General features: G+C 33.5%; 1 protein-coding gene across 1 annotated transcript in view; it reads left to right on the top strand.

Moving 5' to 3' along the window:
• The window catches only part of LOC149797878 (WD repeat-containing protein 19-like), a 37,045-nt gene that overhangs the window by 3,387 nt on the left and 12,012 nt on the right, over nt 1-21,646 (top strand). Inside the window, exons 2-10 of the mRNA XM_089960814.1 lie at nt 1,752-1,846; nt 2,980-3,045; nt 8,140-8,265; nt 10,081-10,179; nt 10,981-11,194; nt 13,994-14,106; nt 17,906-17,987; nt 18,244-18,335; nt 18,786-19,026. Coding sequence (XP_089816940.1) covers nt 1,752-1,846; nt 2,980-3,045; nt 8,140-8,265; nt 10,081-10,179; nt 10,981-11,194; nt 13,994-14,106; nt 17,906-17,987; nt 18,244-18,335; nt 18,786-19,026 — 1,128 coding nt within the window. The remainder of the gene's footprint in view (nt 1-1,751; nt 1,847-2,979; nt 3,046-8,139; nt 8,266-10,080; nt 10,180-10,980; nt 11,195-13,993; nt 14,107-17,905; nt 17,988-18,243; nt 18,336-18,785; nt 19,027-21,646) is intronic.

Below are 21,646 nucleotides of genomic sequence, written 5' to 3'. Positions count from 1 at the left end.
AGTCTATTAATGTAACAGGCAATGAAAATTACAAAAGATGGATTAGTTAATACTTTAATTACAACAAGCATTAACAAAATGTTACAAAGTGTTACATGAAGATCCGTCGCGATTTTAGGGCTGCCCACTTGTTGAATGCAGTTTCAAAGTCTAATTTTTCACATCTGTACATGCTGATTCTCATTAAATTCTCGAGAGATGAGATGCAGGGCTTATTTCTGATGTCAGTTTTTATGAGGTTCATCTTACTGAATCCACGTTCACAGTCCTCAGTGCTGACAGGTGACACCAGTAGTCTCTCAGCAGCCCCCCCCCCCCCCTTTTATGGCTAGCTTCACAAAGCTTGTAGCGAATTGCTTCCTAAATCCCAAGAATGATCACTGAATGCTGTATAAATTTTCTCGACAAGAAAAATAGGACCTCCATTCCCACGAATGAAACTGACACGAGTCAACACCTGGCAATATTGGACCGTATATATAAGCATAAATTCACACCCAGTTTAGGGATTCTTTCACTCCTGTATTTTGAGAAATAAATAATTATTATTAATTATGCAAAACTGTTTTTTTTGTGCTATTTCTTGTTGCGGACTTTAAGTCTCTGCAGACGTAACACGGGACTGATGGCAAAAGGAAAAGATCAATGAGTAAAATGCTGTACTGGTGACAGATGTAATTGTGATTGAGATTTTTTCCATTTGCTTTGTATTTATACACAGTAGTCGGTACTTCAAAGGTTATCAGTTTTCTATGAAGGTTCAGCAAAACTATTGTATTGGTATATGTATAAAAAAAACCACAGAAGGATTAGCCATACAATTAATTGTATCTGTTCTATTCGCGTCTTCAGAAGTCGGTCAGTTGTAGGTATAGTGCGGTAGCATGATTGACTGTATCGCAGCATACAGTACTCAGCCCAGATGTCAGCATAAGCAGATTATGATGTAACAATGCACTGTAAAGATGGGGTTGTCAATAAGAACAAATTATCGTTTGTGTAACAGATTGATTCCAATGCATTGCTTAGTCAAGTTTGTGGCTTCCTTTCGTTCTGCCTTTTAATTTATCCAGTCCAAATCCATGATTGTATGTACAAATTAAATAACCAAAAAGTATGTCGCCAAAAAAATCGCCAGATGGCATATTTTTGTCGCCAATAAGAAAAAATATCGCAATTTGCAACATTGGCGAAGCCCAGGACGATCCCTGCCTATGTTGGGAATCAGCAGCATGGCATGGCACAATTAATTTGACAGAACACTAAGAGTGTTGAGAAATCTTGTAATTTATGTCATTAAGAAATGTCACAAAGTCACAATAAGGTCAGCAGAGTGCAGACAAACTTTGTCACAACTGACTTCAGATAATAAACATTGCTATTATGGACAAAATGTTAGACTGACCTTGACATTGACTATGCTGGAAAACAATTTTCTTTCCAAAGCTCAGCCCAAATACTACTCACTCAATGAAGACATAGTCATCTAGCTTTTGATATTTGATTTTATATGAATCATGCATGTCATGTTGAATAAATGTTAAATGTAAAACCTCTTGTTTTAGCAAACCTGTGCTAAGTACAATAAAGCTTTTATTATGTTCTTGGTATCATTGATACTGTCTACTGTGGCATTAGTATTAGCAAATGCACATTTTTTATGTTTAAGTCAGTATATGTGCATGTAAGCTTTGCATTAATTTTATTTCTACATTTCTTTCTTACACTTTATTACGTTATTTATTTTTCAGCGAGTGTTCAGTGTGTCAAGTGGTAGAGGGTCAGGGAATCAAGGATATACATTTTGTTGGCAGAAGACACTCGGGAACTATTTGGCAGCAACAAGGTAATATTTTGATATTTAAACAAGTTTATTTATTATATACAAAGTATAGTAGCATACTGCAAAGTTATTCCTTTAAATGAATCCCTGAAAACTACTTTGACAGTTGTGAGGAGATTTTATACTTGACAGTTGTGAGGACATTAATATTTGACAGAGGACATTTGTATTTGAAAGTTTTGATAACATTTTCTACTTGACAGTTGTGAGGACATTTACATTTAACAGTTGTGAAAACATTTATATTTGACAGTTGTAAAGACATTTATTTTTGACAGTTGTGAGAACATTAATCCTCGACAGCTGTGAGGACATTTTGTACATGACAGTTGTGAGGACATTTTTTATTCTTCATATGAAAAATGCATATTCACAACACATGTAATCAGTAACATTGAAGTTAGTATAGAAAATTGGCTGTTTATTGCTTCATATTCTGTACTGTACCTTTTGTTGACTGTTTTTGAAACATGCTCTGTAGAGTAAAATGAGTTTCATTCTAAATAAGATTTTATTTGGTGATTTTTATTGATATTGCCAGTTATGTTCTCAAATGGATGTGTTGGATGGGACTAATTTTAATCACTGAAAGTTTTAATAAATTAAATTTGTTATGCCCCACCATGTATGAGAATGGGTATATATTGTTACCCTCATCCACAATTTTGTCTGTATATCAGTATTTAAAGTCTGTTCTTTTTCTTAAGTAATGTATGAGAAGACTAAGGTAGATCTCTACTTGATTGATACAAGCAATATCCAGGTTGAGTTTGATTTTCAAAATTTAATTAAAACATATCAATATACAGTTTAGAGTTAAATGTAAGAGTTCAGTGTTCTATTTCTGTTAAAGAACTTCAACACAAATGACTGAAATCAAATATTTAAAAACATTATTTGTATTAGAATTATTTCCAAAAAATTAGATTTGTAATATTTCTAGATAAACCAGCTATTTTACAAGATATTGGTCCTCATTTTACTAAGAGTGCATTTTTTGTACTTAATATTAAGCAGTGATGCAGGCAGTAGCTATTTTCAGAATTTCATAAAATAAGTTAAGATTTTTAGTGCTTAGTTTTGTACTGAACTTCATTTCGTTTTGTCTGTTCATTGCTGTTTTGTCTTATTTCTAGCAATGATCATTTGGTGAAAATTTATGATCGTCATGGTGAACTGAAGGAGGAGATCCAGCTTCCAGGGTTAGTATTACAGCACCTTTCTAAATGGTGTTTGGAAATATGAAAACTGTTTTGGTTTTGCTTATGAAACATGATCATGGCTGTTTTTTTATTTATGTCAGAATCCCTTTCCATAGGTGAATTTGTGTTCAAAATTACACGTCATGGACGTCACCTCTTTGATATGGCCAATGGTCAGCATATTAGTGCAGGGTATGTCAAATTTACCACTTATGAGAGGACACTTATTGGAGTGTACAAATTGAAATGTCACATAGTTTGTTATTTCTAAAATCAAAACTGGCAATGAAATTTATTTCAGTATGCTGAATCGCTGATAAAGTATTTAAAGTTTATTCTATACAAGAAGCCAGCTATTTATCTGAATTTTCTTGCTGCTCTGTGTTAATTAGTTGTCAGGTTTAATTGGTTTGATAAATACTGGCTGTTATTATCACTGATAATTACCAAGATAACAAAAGCTAACAGCTGAGTATTGATTAGTCCAAGCCAGAGTGATATCATGTTGTCCTATAGCAAAAATGTTATAATGACCTTTTTGTCTTCAGTCACATAGATTGTCAAATGTTTTTGACATGGTACCAGCCTATAACCATTTGATCACTTGAAAAGCTCACATCCTTCTAAACACAGAGCATACATACCAGCCATTAAACTTTTGGCATAATCATTGCACTGTTGCAATTTGTTTTCCCCAAATTGCATTTTATGCTTACCTATATATGGATTACATTTTTGTGGTACATTAAAAAATAAAAATAAAGCAATAAAGATTTTTTGGGTAATTTTTATTATCATCTCTTTAATTCCACTCATATAAATTTGTGAATATTCTTAAAAAGATAACCGCTGTATAAGATTAGCATAGGAGTACCTTCCTTATTTGCTTTTTATACCAACTGTATATAACCCACTTCCAAGAAATTTGAAGGGTTTCTTCAAATATCAACTATTCCTCACAGAGTGGTTATATTGATAAGCTAATAAGTTAGCAGACCAGTCTATACTTTTAAACGAAATGGTGCTAGATGTTATGTGAAACGCTTTACAGTGTGAGATGTGGATGTTTTATATAATGGAGAATGTTAGAGCATATGGATTTTTCAAACCTCAAAACATGTCAGATCCAGAAAAGGTTAAATCAGCACCACGTGACAAACTTAGAAAGAAGAATATGAGTGTAATGCACTGCATCACTCTGAGCTCATCTTCATGCACATTGAAGAATCTCAGTTTACAATCGTTGAGGGAAAGTTACACATGTAGACTAGTCATCGTGAGTACTGAATATAAATAATTTTTCAGTATATTTTGTGTTTGTGTTTGGATTCTAATCTATATGGATTTTACCCTTTGTGACTAGAATTTTGACTAGCTGCAGAGGTGGCGCTCACCAGATAATATGTACTTTTGAGAGAGTGACGTATGTAAGGTGAAGTAGTTCACATTTAAAACATGCACAGTGGAGAGAATGTTTGCATACCTCTATGCTACATTAATGTAATGTGGATGATATTTCCTTTGGATATTGTACTTTTGGAAATTTTACATGATTTAAGCACACTGCTAACTAAAATGACTGCTCCCTTGTGTTAAAAAATCAGTCTGAATTAGTCTAAAGTACACTATACATAGCAGCTATTAAAATAGGGAAAATGAATTTTGCCGGACTAGACAATACCAGCTTCTGAAAGTGCAATGAATGAATTACCAAATATATAAAATGTCAAAAAAGTTATCAGCTCTTTTTTATACAATTTACCTCTGAAGTTCAGGAAGTGAAAATGACCAAGTAGAGCTAGCACTTTTTTGAAAGGTGCACATTTGAAGTAAGGCCAAGCTGTATACTCTATAACCCATAGTACACCCATCAATCATACACCAAAATAAAGGGAATTAAAGGTTCTTTGCATTATACCTAAGATATACAAGGTCTTTTTTAAATAGCCAGTATACCAGTGAGGAAAGCCGGGGACATTCTTTTTCTTTAAAATCCTAACCCTATGCAAAATGCGAAACTGTATAGCGCCACCAGAACCAGGTTAGTAGCAGAAATAGATGTATCTTTTTCATACGTGCTGTAATTCTGACATATTATATAGATAATTACACTTACTGTGCCCAAACTTTTTTGCCACTTACAACAGTTACAGTTAAATGTCTTGGGGGTGTGGGGGTTTGGCATGTATGACAGAGCATTTGTGTGAAGCTGCAAATTATATTGACAGTGGTGTAGTCAACAGTGATTGAATAAATTGATGTGAAAGTGCAAAATTTCATCTGCAAGGAAGAAAAATTGGCTCAGTTTTATAGAAAAAGTGAAAGCTGATTGAACAATTACAGGAAGAGAGAAATTTGATATAAAAAAGATTTGTGTATACAATGACATTGATAAAAACATTTTGTTGCAATGGAAAAAAGGAATGGATAGAGAAAGATATTTACAGAAGAGTTGTTTTTACACTGATTTTAATGACAGGGTGTTCTATTGGTTTTTGAAAATGGTTGATTACAGTAAAAACCTGATTTGAGCAACCTTTGCTCTGAATGACCACCTGTCATTTACAAGTATACCTGTTGTGCATGGATCAGTTTTACAATATAAATGCACTGTCACTTGTTACCAGTGATCATGATATTTGGGCATAATATATGTTTCAGCCCTGTAGTGAAGAACTATATTGTAAACCCATATATAAACGCCAAAGACCTTTATTGAATGCTTTGTAATCATGATTGCTGAGTAGAGTGCAAATTGTTCTGAACTGAGATGCAGAAAATGGGGGAAAGGTTGAGTCTGGTTACCAGTTCATTAGATTTGTAAGGTAAAGTTCTATGTGAATGACTGTAAACCTGATTTGTGCACATCACAAACCACCATTGGTGTGCCATAGTCATCAAAATCTCTTTTGTGATTAACCATTCCATCCTTAAAGGATTAGCAATCATTAGCACACATAATTCAAAAGTTCATATTATTTGTTTATCTGTTGTCAAAACCAGCACAATGCCAGTTATGTCAAATCTTCTCACCCTGTTTTCACTATATCTCAGTGGGTACTATCCTAAATCGCTTGTGTGTTGAGTAACAATATTTAGTGTCTGGGATGAACAAGGTTTTTATAATTATTATTTGCTTTTTCTGGATAATTTATATCTTTGGTTAACATAAAGGTCTGGTTTTTCTTGTTGCTTTTTTAATATATTAAAACCGACATAATGCCAAACATGCCATGAAAGAGATCTCATCAACTTTTCATCTTGGCACATTGTTTTTTGAGTTGTTCTGTTTAGTATTTATCTCACTGTTGACTTAGTTTTTATTTTCTGGCTGCAAATAAATTATTACATAAGTGTTATCATGGCCAACATTACAATTTATGGACAGGATAAGTAAGTGCTACCATTTTAATTCAGTCATAATGCCAGTAGACTGCTACTGAACTTCAAATAAAACTTATAATGTTAATGGTCAATATTTGTTATACTATATGATTTTTTATATGAATGCAGGCGTTGTTTATAATAGATCGTATGAATAAAGAACATAAGATAGATACAGTAATTGATTATTTAGTACTTAATCCTATTTAAATTTGACCATAAAAACTGGCTATTCTGCACATGCCTGTTATGAGAGACCACCTCTCCTAAGTAAATCCTTTTTGTCGGCAGAAGGGGTGGTCTCTCAGCATAAGTTTTACTGTACTCATAATTATTTATCTATGACATGCATGTGACTTTTAACTGATTATAATAATTATTTAAAAATTACTTTTACTTTTCTTACTTTATATATACTTATTACTCATATCTCTGATCCCCTTTTGGAAAGACTTCCTCTCTTATAAGGCCACTTCCCAACATCAGAAGTATGGTTTTAAAATAGGGTGATCATCATATCACTTTTCCAGTGCATCATTGTCATGGGTATAGATTATTGCTTTATCAGGTATTCAGGCAACAAATTTGAAAGAAATGTATCAGCTAGACTAAGTTTGATTTCCAGTTCCAGGATAAAAAGAAGCCACTTCCAGTTATTTGATTTGACATTTTCTCTTCTTTTAATATCTTTTGCGTTTTCCCAAATATACAGTGAAGGAGAGGTGCAAAAGGAATATATAAGTGATATGGGTTGATGTACAGTTTGCATACTTTGAATTTCTCACTTGTAATGTGTAAGGATCATTGAGAAACCATTAGCATGTACCAGTCACTTTCTTGGAAAGCCTGATTGAAAAGAAATCAAGTTTCAGACCACAGAAAATGTAGCAAGTCATTTTTGTCATCTCCCAATATCATTAAAGATGGCAAAAATACTGTGGCAGTGTAGTTTTTCATCTTGCAGTATTGTGTCCTTGTTGGTGAGTGTTAGATTTAATTAACTGGAATTTCAGAAGAAGCAAATCTACCATATAAAATTGATTGTAGGTCAAGTTCAACTTCAAACTGCACAGACCCATATCTATTATGTAATATGCCAGCAGATCTGGTTCTCTGCAGTTTGTAAGGAGTGATCAGTAGGACAAACAACATAGACCCAGAGCCAGTGCATTGTACAATGCTAGATAAGGGTGTGTGTTGTTTGCAGTTGAACTCGGCTTATAGTGGAGTCCATACAGTAACATGGCAAATGTCTCCTGATGGCAGAATATTAAAATTTAATTCAGAGTCAGTAAGATTTTTTTTGTGGGGGAGGGGTGATGGTGAGCTAACAATATAATAAATTATATATGAGAAAAATTAAAAGATAAAAGCAGGAAATTTTACAATTAAAGGATACATAAATTTAAACTTTTAAAATTTTTCAGTTTAAATGCTTGCCCTTTTTTTTTAATCAGTCATTGTCATACAGCAAACCATCCATTACATAGTTACCATGGTTACCAAATTGTTGTATTTTCTGGCATTAAATATGCTCAAACTTTAAAAGTGAGTCATTTTGGGAACAACATTGATGAACAACAATTAGTGTTTGGGTTACATGTACAGTATCTTGTATCCTTGAGATTGCTGTGAAGGAATACTTTTCAGGAATTCAGTTTCTTAGTTACAGTTGTGAACATGATCATAATTTTCTCTTTCTTTTTTCAGAAATTGTACTGGAATTGGATGGGATAAAGATGGCGACACTTTGACTGTTATTAATGACAAGACTAGTAACATCATCATGTGGGATGCCAATACAAATAAAACCACACAGATGGACAGTGGACTCAGGTGGTGTCAAATAAATATAACATCATGCAATCAGAGTTCACATCATGTAGTTAGAGAGTTTACAACTAGATTGAGATTCAAGTGACATTTCTAACACTTGGTTATATTGTTTTACTCATGATTCCTCTTCTTTGTTGGGGTAGGGGTGTTTTAAAAGATGCATGGTTACATTTATGTGAGCACATTGGTCACCATGATTCTAGTTGTTTCAGCTTGCATGCCTATGCAGTTTCATTTGTAACTGTTGTTGTATTCTTATTACCTGTGTTCATATTTTCTCATCTTAAAGTTGGAAATGCAAAACAATTTTGGAAGCTGCTAAATTAACACTGGCGAGACTTTGAAGGATTTTAAAGAATGAACATTGGAATTATATTCATAGTTGAAAAGACACACCCTTCTAAAAAAATATTATGACTGAAAGATAACTTGTAATAAGTCTTAATAACTTTTCTGGTATGTTTTCTCTGAGGAGAGTTTGATTTAATAGCTTCTGTGTTATACTGTTAATTTTTTGTGGGATACAAATTTTTATGGACTTCGTGGTTTCTGAAAGTTAGGAATGTTAAAACCCAGTGAAAAATAATCTGCATGCACAAACAAGAAAACTTTCTCAATTCATCAATTTAAATACCAAATAAAATGTAATTTTTTGCCAAAGCACAAAAATTGATACCTATGAAATGAAACAGATTTACACAGTATTGAAAACTGTACTGAGGAATGGAGACCAAAGGGACTAAATGTACATTTGATTAATTTTGAAATATTTTCCATTCGTTTGGGCCCATTTATGTAAATGTATATTTCAAGGCTTCTTACAATAGTAAATATACTATTTGCTTTAAGGAAAATCTGTATCTGCCAGTGATTTTGGATTGGGTCCTCAGGGAAATATATATATCTGTCCATTGATTTTGGAATGGTCCTTTGGGAAAATGTATATCTGCTCATTGATTTTGGAATGGTCCTTAGAGAAAACATGTATCTTTGCAGTGATTTTGGAATGGGTCCTCAGGGAAATTGTAACTGCCCATTGATTTTGGAATGGATCCTCAGGGAAACTGTATCTGCCCAGTGATTTTGGAAAGGATTGTCATGGAAAATATGTATCTGCCCAGTGATTTTGGAATGGTCCTTAGGGAAAATATGTATCTAACAGAGATTTTGGAATGGGTCCTCAGGGAAAATGTATATCTGCCCATTGATTTTGGAATGGTTCTTAGGGTAAATATGTATCTGGCAGTGATTTTGGAATGGTCCTCAGGGAAAATGTGTATCTGCCCATTGATTTTGGAATGGGTCATCAGGGAAAATGTATATCTGCCCAGTGATTTTGGAATGGATCCGCAGGGAAAATATGTATCTGCCCAGTGATTTTGGAATGGATCATCATGGAAAATATGTATCTGCCCAGTGATTTTGGAATGGATTGTCATGGAAAATATGTATCTGCCCAGTGATTTTGGAATGGGTCCTCAGGGAAAATATGTATCTGTCCAGTGATTTTAGAATGTGTCCTCTGGGGTGGAAAACTGTTCAATCACAACATAAATGGGGCCCAATGAATGTAAAATATTTCAAAATTGCACAGAAATTCTAATTTTAGCAGTTCACTTGTGAAATTTTTTATTCTCAATTGATGTTATTTTACAAAAATAATTGACTCTAGCTCTAATACTTAATCACGCAAAGAAAATCTTTGATTGCATGGCTTCATCATTGAAATAAATGTCTTCAGTGGTAAAGAGAATGGATAAGTTTTTGCATAATTTTCCAGAGTAATATTTAAATGATGTCATAATTTCATTACAGGGACACGCTGTCATTTCTTCTTTGGGCTAAAAATGGTCCTTACCTGGCAGTGGGGACTGTAAAAGGAAACCTGTTGATTTACAATCACCAAACCTCCAAGTAATGATGGCATAATAGATCTAAATCAGCATGAGTCTGTACTGGTGTATTCAGTCAGAAATTAGTTTCTAGGGTTAAAAAAGAATGTGCATGACTACATTGCAAGTTATTCCTTATATATATGTGGTTACCCATTTACAGATGGATCAAGGTGAACAATCAAGGCTAACTTTTATAAAAATTGGATGAATGCAGCTTTGCATTAATGATTCAAGTTTTTTTTCTTCTCCCATTATTAAGCACAGTGCAAAAGATACTGTTTTTGTAAAGATTGTCTCAGTTTCCATACTTTTCTTAGTAAATTTAAAATATTGCTCAATAAAATTGTTATTGTTCCATATAATAATGATTTTGATTGCGTGGGTATGGCAGTTGTGTGCACATTGTGTGTGGCATTTAAAATGTAACTCGAGGCAAAAGAATTATCATAAACCATTTGCCCTGTACCTGTTTTTCCATATGGCCTTTTTGAGTACAGTTCTAGTCCATAAAATCTGATCTGTAACTTGTAGGAAAAGTTTGAAGACAGATTTGTAATTCTATGTGTTAGTCTGATTTGTGCATTTAAAACAACCAAAGGATGTACTTGTAAAAGTTGTCTCCCCTTTATAGTCTACACTGTACTGACATAAAATCAAATGTATAACTCAATTTTCAGAAGCAGAAAATGTGATACAGATGCTGAACATGTTTGTTATAATTTTATGCAATTTAGAATCCAAAAGAATTTACCTTTCATTTAAAAATCTGAATATGTTATTGTGTTCCATTCTTATCACAGTGATAATTTGTTACTCTCAGGAAAATCCCAATTCTTGGAAAGCATACAAAAAAGATAACCTGTGGTGCCTGGAGCAAAGAAAATCTGCTTGCTCTGGGTAGTGAAGACAAAACCATCACAATCAGTAACAATGAAGGGGACACTGTTCGGCAAACATCTCTAAGGGCAGAGCCAGGCGATATTCAGTTTTCAGAGATGAAGGGTGATGAAAGAAGTCAGATAGGAGAGAATACAGTAAGTTGCAGTATTTCCTAAGCATTTGTTCTGTGTATGTAAATATTGTTAAATCATGAGATAAAGTTTGATATTTTAAGGCAGAAACATGTACTGTTACACTTTAAAAGTGTTTTCTGATAAATATGTTACACAAGTTTAATAAATATCATAAACTGGTATGATAAATGTTTTCAACAAGTCTGATAAATATGATAAATGTCTTAAACAAGTCTGATAAATATGATAAATGTCTTAAACAAGTCTGATAAATATGATAAATGTCTTAAACAAGTCCAATAAATATGATAAATGTCTTAAACAAGTTTGAAAAAATCTTAAGCATGTCTGGTACATATGATAAATAGCTTGAACAAGTATTATAAATGTCTTTAACAAGTCTGATAAATATGATAAATGTCTTAAACAACTCTGATACATATGATAAATGTCTTAAACAAGTCTGATAAATATGATAAATGTCTTAAACAAGTTTGAAAAAATCTTAAGCATGTCTGGTACATATGATAAATATCTTGAACAAGTATGATAAATGTCTTAAACAAGTCTGATAAATATGATAAATGTCTTAAACAAGTCCAGTAAATATGATAAATGTTTTAAACAAGTTTGAAAAAATCTTAAGCATGTCTGGTACATATGATAAATATCTTGAACAAGTATGATAAATGTCTTAAACAAGTCTGATAAATATGATAAATGTCTTAAACAAGTCCAGTAAATATGATAAATGTTTTAAACAAGTTTGAAAAAATCTTAAGCATGTCTGGTACATATGATAAATATCTTGAACAAGTATGATAAATGTCTTAAACAAGTCTGATAAATATGATAAATGTCTTAAACAAGTCCAATAAATATGATAAATGTCTTAAACAAGTTTGAAAAAATCTTAAGCATGTCTGGTACATATGATAAATATCTTGAACAAGTATGATAAATGTCTTAAACAAGTCTGATAAGTATGATAAATGTCTTTAACAAGTCTGATAAATATCTTAAGTCTGATAAATATGATAGATATCTTCAACAAGTATGATAAATGTCTTTAACAAGTCTGATAAATATCTTAAGTCTGATAAATATGATAGATATCTTCAACAAGTATGATAAATGTCTTTAACAAGTCTGATAAATATCTTAAGTCTGATAAATATGATAGATATCTTCAACAAGTATGATAGATATCTTAAACAGGTATGATAGATATCTTCAACAAGTATGATAAATATCTTCAACAAGTATGATAAATATCTTAAGCAAGTATGATAAATATCTTCAACAAGTATGATAAATATCTTAAACAAGTATGATAAATACCTTAAACAAGTATGATAAATATCTTAAACAAGTATGATAAATATCTTCAACAAGTATGATAAATAGCTTAAACAAGTATGATAGATATCTTAAACAAGTCTGATAAATATCTTAAACAAGTATGATAAAACTATAGATCTATGTACAAGCTGTGTAGTCAAATTGGACCATTCACCAACTTTGTCACTTTGAAACGGTATGGAATAAATAGGAAAACAGATATAAAACATGCTCTTTTTAATGTTGTCTGAGCAATGAAAAGCCAAAAAAACCCTGGGCTAATCAGATGATAGTATAGTCCACTCAGGGTATGAGAATGATATTTAAATTATTAAACTGGCAAAGACTTTTAACAGTTTTTGCATTGAATATTTTTTTAACAATAGAGTTATTTGTTTGTTATTCGAGTTGCTACTACCATACATAAATTATAAAGTTGTTACTACCATACATAAATTATAAAGTTGCTACTACCATACATAAATTATAAAGTTGTTACTACCATACATAAATTGTAAAGTTGCTACTACCATACATAAATTATAAAGTTGCTACTACCATACATAAATTATAAAGTTGCTACTACCATACATAAATTATAAAGTTGCTACTACCATACATAAATTATAAAGTTGTTACTACCATACATAAATTATAAAGTTGTTACTACCATACATAAATTATAAAGTTGCTACTACCATACATAAATTATAAAGTTGTTACTACCATACATAAATTATAAAGTTGCTACTACCATACATAAATTATAAAGCAGATTGGGACCCCAGATAACTGAGTGGTCTAAGGTGCTCACCTTTACAATTACTGACATCTCACCTCTGTTCATGTGGGGTTGAGTCTTGGGCTTGGCTAATGTGGGTATGTGAGAAAGATTGCCAGTTGGTTGGTGGTTCATCCTGGAGTTTTCCGCATTCATTCTCCACCAGGTATACTGATTGCTATATATGGCCTATCATCTGCTAAAACAAATGGCATTAATCCCACAACATCTGTCTGCATGGGTTTGAATCTCTGGCTTTTTAAATGAAACATATATTTCTCATGTTCTTAAGGTACTGGTTATTATTATATCTGCAAAACATACTTTTCACCCAGTCATTATGATAACTCTCTGGTATTATGTTCTTTTTTGGCACTGAAAATCTTCCATGAATTTCAAAACCTCCCCAACCTTGTATTCAAAAAGAGACTTAAATGGGTCAAGTGCTCTAAGATGCTTGACTTTCCTGATCACTGCCATTTCACTCTACATGGGTTTGGAGTCTTGGCCTGCATGGGTATCTGAGATAGCTCACTAGTAGCTTCCCATGGGTTGGTGGTTCTTACAGGGTTCTTTCTCAACCAGTTATACTAACTGCCATGTATAGTGTATCTTTAAACCCAAAACAACAACAACAGCACCACCACCAACAACATTAATCTGATTGTATGAAATGTACCATTGTTAATCTTTTGCAGGTGAGTGTGGTTATTGGGAAGAAGACATTGCTCCTGTACAACTTGAATGACCCAGAAAATCCAGTGGAACTTGCCTTCCAACAGAAATATGGCAACATAATGGCCTACAGATGGTAAGATTAAAGGATGGAAGTTGTCAAGAAACAAAGTTTAGTCACAACACTTTCTTTGAATATTCTTTGTTTGTATATTGTTCTGTTTCTTTGTTAACAGCACTTTTAACACATTATTGGCTATATCATGCAGAAGAAATGGGTGTTATGTGCATTTCCCTTGGACTCACCAAGAGAGGTGACTCAGGTAGGCCTGGGCAGGTATCATACCTGTAACCCTTGGATTGCAAGACAAATGTTCTTCCATTTTAAGTTAGGGTGGACTCTGCCTGGGACAAGGTCTAAACTTGAAAATTTTAAAGTTTTCTTGTTGATTTCTGGTTTACTGGTATATTGTTAATACAGATTGCCAAAGACAAGATCACATACTTAACCTGAACCCATAGGACCTGCTGTAATGAGTGTTACATAAATTTAAAAAAAGATTCCTAAACGTTTCCAAAACTTTTTTCAGACCCAAAACTAAAAATTTGAGATGTAACAGTAAGTCCCAAACGGGCCTGAATCTGTATACTAAAATTTCTCCTAAATGCAAAAGAGCAGTCATTTGACTGGTGTCTGATGAAAACGGTTGTAAAAGTGAAAATTTAAGATGTTTTTGAAGACTTTATAGTCATATTTCAGTTTTTCTAATCAAGAACAAGATTTTTTAATATGGCTGGACATATGGGTTGGCTTTTGTGCAGGTTATGCACATTTTAAAGTCGTACATGTTCAGTTGAGGAGTTGGCTTATATGCAAATATATGCAGTAATAAGCTAAGCTAAAAGCTGTTGAATATTGAACTTGGTCATAGGTCATACCTAAATGCAAACCAAATTCTTGGATAGATATACAAGATAGTAAAATATGTGTAGTTCCTATCTTAACATGTTTTTTTACTGAATGCTTTTATCACATTAACATTTTTATCAAATCTATTTTCTGGTCCTGAAAAACCACGGTGGGATAATAGCCCATGAAAAGTCTTTAAAGTTTGCTAATATTTGACGTATGACTATTTAGTGTTTAAGTTTTATATATTTATTTTTTGTGTGGAGTGGGTAAGGCTGAGTATTAGCAATCTTTCTGATCTTTCATGTTATCAAATATTATGTTTATTCAGATACAGTTGGTATTATCCATTGTCTTATAGTCCGACTGTGATATGTTTTTACTCTGAATTCCTAAAGCATAGAAATTAGGTCCCTTGATTGGTAAACCAGTCACTGCAAATGGTGCATGACTAATAAGGAAAAATCTAAACAGATAATAGATACCAAGTAATCATGGATTAGAGAGTGTAAAAGGCACAAGTGCATGGCACTGTGTGTTTTGTGTAATAAGTTAATAGATTTTGGGAAAATATGACCTAGAATACCCTTTCCTTGCATACGAGAAGTATAATAATACTAATTGCAAACAAGCACTTTTGAAGCTCTCTTGACAGTAATTGATGATTTCTTTTTTTGAAGACAGATTCTGACAAAAATGAAAGTCATGAGCTAAAAATCCCCAACCCTCTCCGGATGGATTTAAACATGCACTGGGGCCAGAGCTCCCTTCCAAGTAATCAAAGTTAAAGCTGGCAGCTTTAGCGAGAATACAGAAGTCAAAGGGCACTTAGCATTAACCATTTAGTCAAACTGTTTATGAAAATATTTAAAGACAAGGTCGAGGAATTATTTAAATAATCTGGAAGGAAAATCGAATGATAGAGTGAATTTCTGTAAAAGTAAAATGGTGAGAGTGAACATGTCTTGGAAAGTACATTAATGTATTCTTGTAATTTTTCATACAAGAAAAATAAATATTTCTTTAAAAGTGAAAAAAAATAATGTGTGTAAAGATTAATTTTAATTTTGGGAATGGGATCATGCATGAAAATCTACAATTTAAGGCCAAGACATTGAGAAGGAATGAATTTTTTTTACATGATAGTCAATTTTAAATTTAAGTGCATCAGACATAATTGCACTAAAACAGCATATATTAGTGCAGATTGTTTTTTAATTTGATTATATATGTGTGTATTGGAATAGACAGGTTTGGAAGCAAATAACCATGAAAAAGATGGGTATTCCATCACACCTTTCTCTTCTTACACCTTGTCATTAAAATAAAATATGCCACAATACGAGAGAGATTTCAGCCCTTAAAGTTATTTTGTTTAACATCCCATACTGTCCCCATTTAGATGAAGAAGTTTTGGCAAAATGAAAATGGTAATAAATGGAAAGTATAACAAATATCTACCATACTCTCTCTGTTTCATTGATATATAATTTATTTTTAAATATTCAAATAATGTGTATCCATATAAACTCCTTTTACTTAGAACATTCATTTAGCTTGCTGTGTTTTCTCTGCAAATAAAATGACCTCTCCATTCCCACTGAAGAATATTGCCCTTAATCAGTAAGGGCATGTACACTTCAAGTAGTTGAGTGGCATTTGGTTTTATATTTGCCCATGCTAGTTGTTACTTTGAATTCAGAGGTCTGACACTTGTTTTTATTAAAAATAACAAGTACCTTTTTTGACACATTGCCGTTGAAGAGAAAATCTTACACATGTCTGGGCAAAACGTAATGCATAGAACTTATTCTTCAAATTTATTTTTGTTTACAGTATTCACATGTAAACACTCTGTCGACAATAGCTAGTACCTTTCTTTTTACATACCACTACTGAAGAGAAATTCCTGAAAATGTTAGTTAAAAAAATCATGCATGGAAGAGATTTTCAGTACAGATGTTTTTAGGGCATAACCGATTAGCATTTTTCTACTGATTTCCGATTCCGGATTTTGGGCATGAAATTTTTCCGATTCCGGATACGATTCAATTAATCGGAAATGCTAAATTAAAAGGTTTTTCAAATTAACTTTTTAAACCGTGTTACACACGTTTTGCATATCACACCGATGTCACAAGGGGAAGGATATGGCAAGACTATAGCAAAATGCAACGAAGTTCAAAGCCACAAAGAATCCATGAAATTTTTTATTTTTTTGCCAGTTCCGACCCATTCTTTGTTCAACAATTAGTTGATCTTGCCGCCAGGCTTTTATTTTCCCGCCTTAATCATTTATGTCGGCAAGCGGCCAGTTCCATCCTGTACTTTATTCAACAATTAGTTGATCTTGCCGCCATGCTTTAATGTCGTGGTCAAATAAAAATAAAACAGGCTTTTGTTTGGTCCTATAAAGTTGGCCTCTTGCGGAATCATTTTCTTTTAATACCTCATTAGCATGTGTCAATGTATTCAATATTATGCCTTCATTATTGAGGATGTTGACATAAACGGGTAGGACTGTATTATATATTTTAATAAATTTAAATCTTTCGGTCTAACTCGAGCATTATCGTTTCACCCCGTTGTGTTGACCATATTGGACTTTTCTGACTTCTTATTTAACTTTATTAACGTACTATCGAATGACACGCAGTGTTAGACACGGTGCTATAGAAATTCAACTTTATTATTTTTATTATCCGAATCGGTCGTTCCTGCCTTGTCCGACTCCGATTAATCGGAAGTTCATACTATCCGGTGGAATCCGATTTCCGGATCAAAAGTCGGTTATGCCCTAGATGTTTTATTGTTTTTCTGGGGGGTTGTTGTTGCAGTTTTACAATATTAGTAAATATGTATTTATACAATATTTCTCATGCACACTTAGTTTTTGTCTCAGACTTCATTGTCTGTACCATTATTGTTATAGCTTGATTGTAGTAAGAAAACATGTTACTCATTCCCCTTTGTGCAGATGATTATGCAAGTTATTTGAATATCTTTTATTCATATGTAACATCAGGTATGGAGATGGCTACATCATGATTGGATTTTCCCATGGATTCTTTGTGGTGATATCAACTCATATGAAAGAAATTGGACAGGTAAGGATCTTTGTATCTGGCATCTTTCAGATTGTTAACTGTATCATCATACCATATGTAATGTGGAATGGAGTAAAAAATAACTTGTTTATTAGTTTTTTTTATAGTAATCATTTATCTATAAAAAAGTTACTTCCTATTGATCATTTGACGAAACCATTTTCTTTAGCAAACTTGATACATTTTATTGATATTAAGATGTTGTAAATAAGTCTTTTGTATATTTACTGCAATTTTTCAATTTAAATCTTTTCAGGAATTGTTTCAAGCAAGAAATCATAAAGACAACCTGACTGATATTGCAGTTTCTGGTTCTCTTAACAAGGCTGCTTCTTGTGGAGATAATTGGTAAATTATACAAAGAAAAGTCACATTTAGAAGCTGTGCATTTCTTGCTTTGAATGTTTCCTTGAGCATTGTACTATAGAAGAATATTTATACTGTTTTTTTGCAGTTAGCTAGAGTACAATACAGTACACACATAATATATTTGCATTTGTAATTCTTTAAATGTTTTGTTCCAATAAAGAACCAGGAAATTATCAAGCTGTAGATATCCAAACTTTGATGAGCATAAAAGTCATCGTTGTTGAAAGGAAACTGAATCTGAAATAATATTCATGTATAATTATTACTAAATATTATGCTTTTTCTGTAGGGACTTGATCGGCTTAAATTTAATAATGCATGACTGTCCTGATTCACAATAGTTTTGGATGCTTTCATATATCTTGTGTTTATTTGGGTTCAGATATTTGCAAAAGATTTATAAGAAGTAACTAATCTATATTTTTACAGTATCAAGATCCATGATTTGTCTGACCTAAAAGAGATGTTTGCCATTATTAACATGGAGGACGAACGAGGGTTGGACAAGATTGGCTGGACAGATGACGGACAACTTCTGGCAGTTACCACAACTAAGGGAAACCTACATGTATACTTGACTAGCCTGCCAATGCTTGCTGCCTCTTGTCAGACTAAGATCGCTCATCTGACATCTCTTTTAGAAGTCACTATTGAGGATAATATTCAACAAGTACATATATTTCCACCTCTTATATTTTATTTCTGCTAAGGATAGATTAGACAAGAAAAAGAAGTACATGATCACATGTCAAATTTCTGGTCTAAAATATATTTGTAAAGTCAAATTACTTCACATGTAATAAGGTAGTGGATCAAAAATATATGTCTTTAATACTAAAGCTTGTATAAAAATATTGCCTTTTCCCCATAAACCATCAAGCCAGATATACCTACCAGGACAAAACTAGACCACTTAACAATGTTACATGACGTTTGTCTGTTAAGTGTCGTATCTTGCTTCTGTTACATGATAGGATAATTTTTTCGTACTGATTCTCCTATAATTTTCATCCAGTTTTCTGACATGTTTGACAGATTTTGTTGTGGGATCTCTCTATTCCTTGAGTAGAATGATAGAGATGGTAGAAGAAATGCTTTCCTTTTTTAACCAGTAAAATGTTTAACTTGGAACTTCATTAACAGCAAAAGGGACCATTTGGTTTATCAAATGTGGTGCAAATTGAAGTCTGTGAACAAGGAATTGGTTCCAGGATTTACTTTCCTTTTCTATGGCATTCACTTATACGCACACACTTTTCAATTAAACATTTGCCAGACATGCCCCTCTAAAAGAAGAAAGACAAGTTATGTTGATTTTATGAAAGTTCTTTCAGTGACCTTTGGTAAATTTTTGGTAAATGTTTCAAGAAACACAAAAATTTTGAATATCACTGGACAACAAATTTTTACAAAAGTCATGTTACTGAAATAAAATTAGTCAATTCTTATCAATTTTTATGTGCTGAACACGAATATGACAGTCAAATTGCAAAATTGGCTCTAGTTTTTTTGTAATCTGCAAGAAATTAATGTTTACATAACGAAATGCATTCCAATAGTAAAAGGTCAACTGTAATAGCCTACCTATAAAAAATCAAGTCATTGACTACATCTTAGATTTCTTCGCCTGTCTCTTGTACAGCTGTTCGGGAGCATCTCTGAGGAGTGTCCAGCAGTAGTCAGCCAGCATTGTAGTGGACCATTTTCCCTGGTATCTTTGTTCCATTGTTGCGATATCTTGATGAAAACGTTCGCCGTGTTCATCACTAACAATACCACAGTTGCTAGGAAAGAAATCCAAATGGGAATGAAGGAAGTGAATCTTTAGAGACATATTGCAGCCAAGTTTCTTATACTTCATCAACATGTCTTCTACTAGTTCCTTATAGTTTTCTGCCCTAACATTTCCGAGGAAGTTTGTAGAAACTAGGCGAAAAGCATTCCATGCTTGTTTCGCGTCACCTTCCAGCAAGTTGTTGAACCGGTCATCTTTGAAAAGCTCTCGAATCTGAGGACCCACAAAAACTCCCTCTTTAATCTTTGCTTCGCTGAGTCGAGGGAATTTTTCATGCAGGTATCGGAATGCTGGCAAAGTCCGGTCAATGGCTTTCACGAAGTTCTTCATCAAACCTAGTTTGATGTGAAGGGGTGGTAGCAAGATTTTCTGAGCCTCAACCAGAGCTGGGTGTTGGATATTCTTCTCTCCAATGGCTACATTCTGCCTGTGAGTCCATTCCTTCCTCATGTAGTGCATTTCCCTTGCTCGGCTATCCCACTCGCATAAGAAACACATGTATTTTGTATATCCTTGCTGCAGTCCCATTAAAAGGGCAACTACCTTCAAATCACCACAGAGGTGCCAGCTGTACTTGTTATACTCAATGGAATTCAGTAGCTGCCTTAAGTTATCGTATGTCTCTTTCATGTGGACAGCATACGCTACTGGAATAGATGGAAGAATGTTTCCATTGTGCAAAAGCACAGCCTTGAGACTCAGTTTCGAAGAGTCCACAAATAGTCTCCATTCTTGTGGGTCATGAGTGATTTTTAAAGCATTCATGAGGCCCTCAATATCGGAACAGAATATCAGATTACTTTCCTTTCTGAAGAAAGGCTCCAATTGCTGGTGGCGCTTTCGATATGCAGTAATTGTGACATCTTCTTCTAGAAGATTCCATTGTTGGAGTCTTGATCCTAGCAATTCTGCCTTGTTCTTTGATAAGTCCAAATCATGAATCAGGTCATTTAGTTCTTCCTGTGTTATTCTGTGTGGGGTTGATGATGCACCACAGTGAAAATCTGGATCACTGCATGCTGATGGACCAGGAGAAGAACAGGTCGACTCACCTTTGTCTTCGTCAGATGAATCAAGAGAATATTCTGCTGGAGGTTCTGGAATAGGAAGTCCCTCACCATGTGGAACTGGTCTCAATGCAGACGGAATGTTTGGGTAGACTATTCTCGACTTCTTTCGCTTCGTTATTCCGCCGGAAAGAGGAGGAACCAAGCAGAAGTAACAGTCATTTAGGTGGTTGCTTGGCTCTCTCCACACCATTGGGACTGCAAACGGCATTGATGACCTTTTGCAATTCAACCACTGTGAAAGCTGTGTTGTACATGTAGCACAGCATATATGCGGAGCCCAAGGCTTGTCTTGGTCACCAACCTTGCATCCGAAGTAAAGATGATATGCCTTCTTCACTTGAGAATTGATACTTTTCTTCTGGTTGGCAAATGTCACTTCCCCACAAATATAGCAAAAATTGTCCGCGGTATTAACACACTTTCGA

This window comes from Sinohyriopsis cumingii, chromosome 6 (assembly GCF_028554795.1).
Source record: "Sinohyriopsis cumingii isolate HCF-2022 chromosome 6, ASM2855479v2, whole genome shotgun sequence".
Lineage (NCBI taxonomy): Eukaryota > Metazoa > Mollusca > Bivalvia > Unionida > Unionidae > Sinohyriopsis > Sinohyriopsis cumingii.
This window is presented reverse-complemented; position numbering and strand designations above follow the sequence as displayed.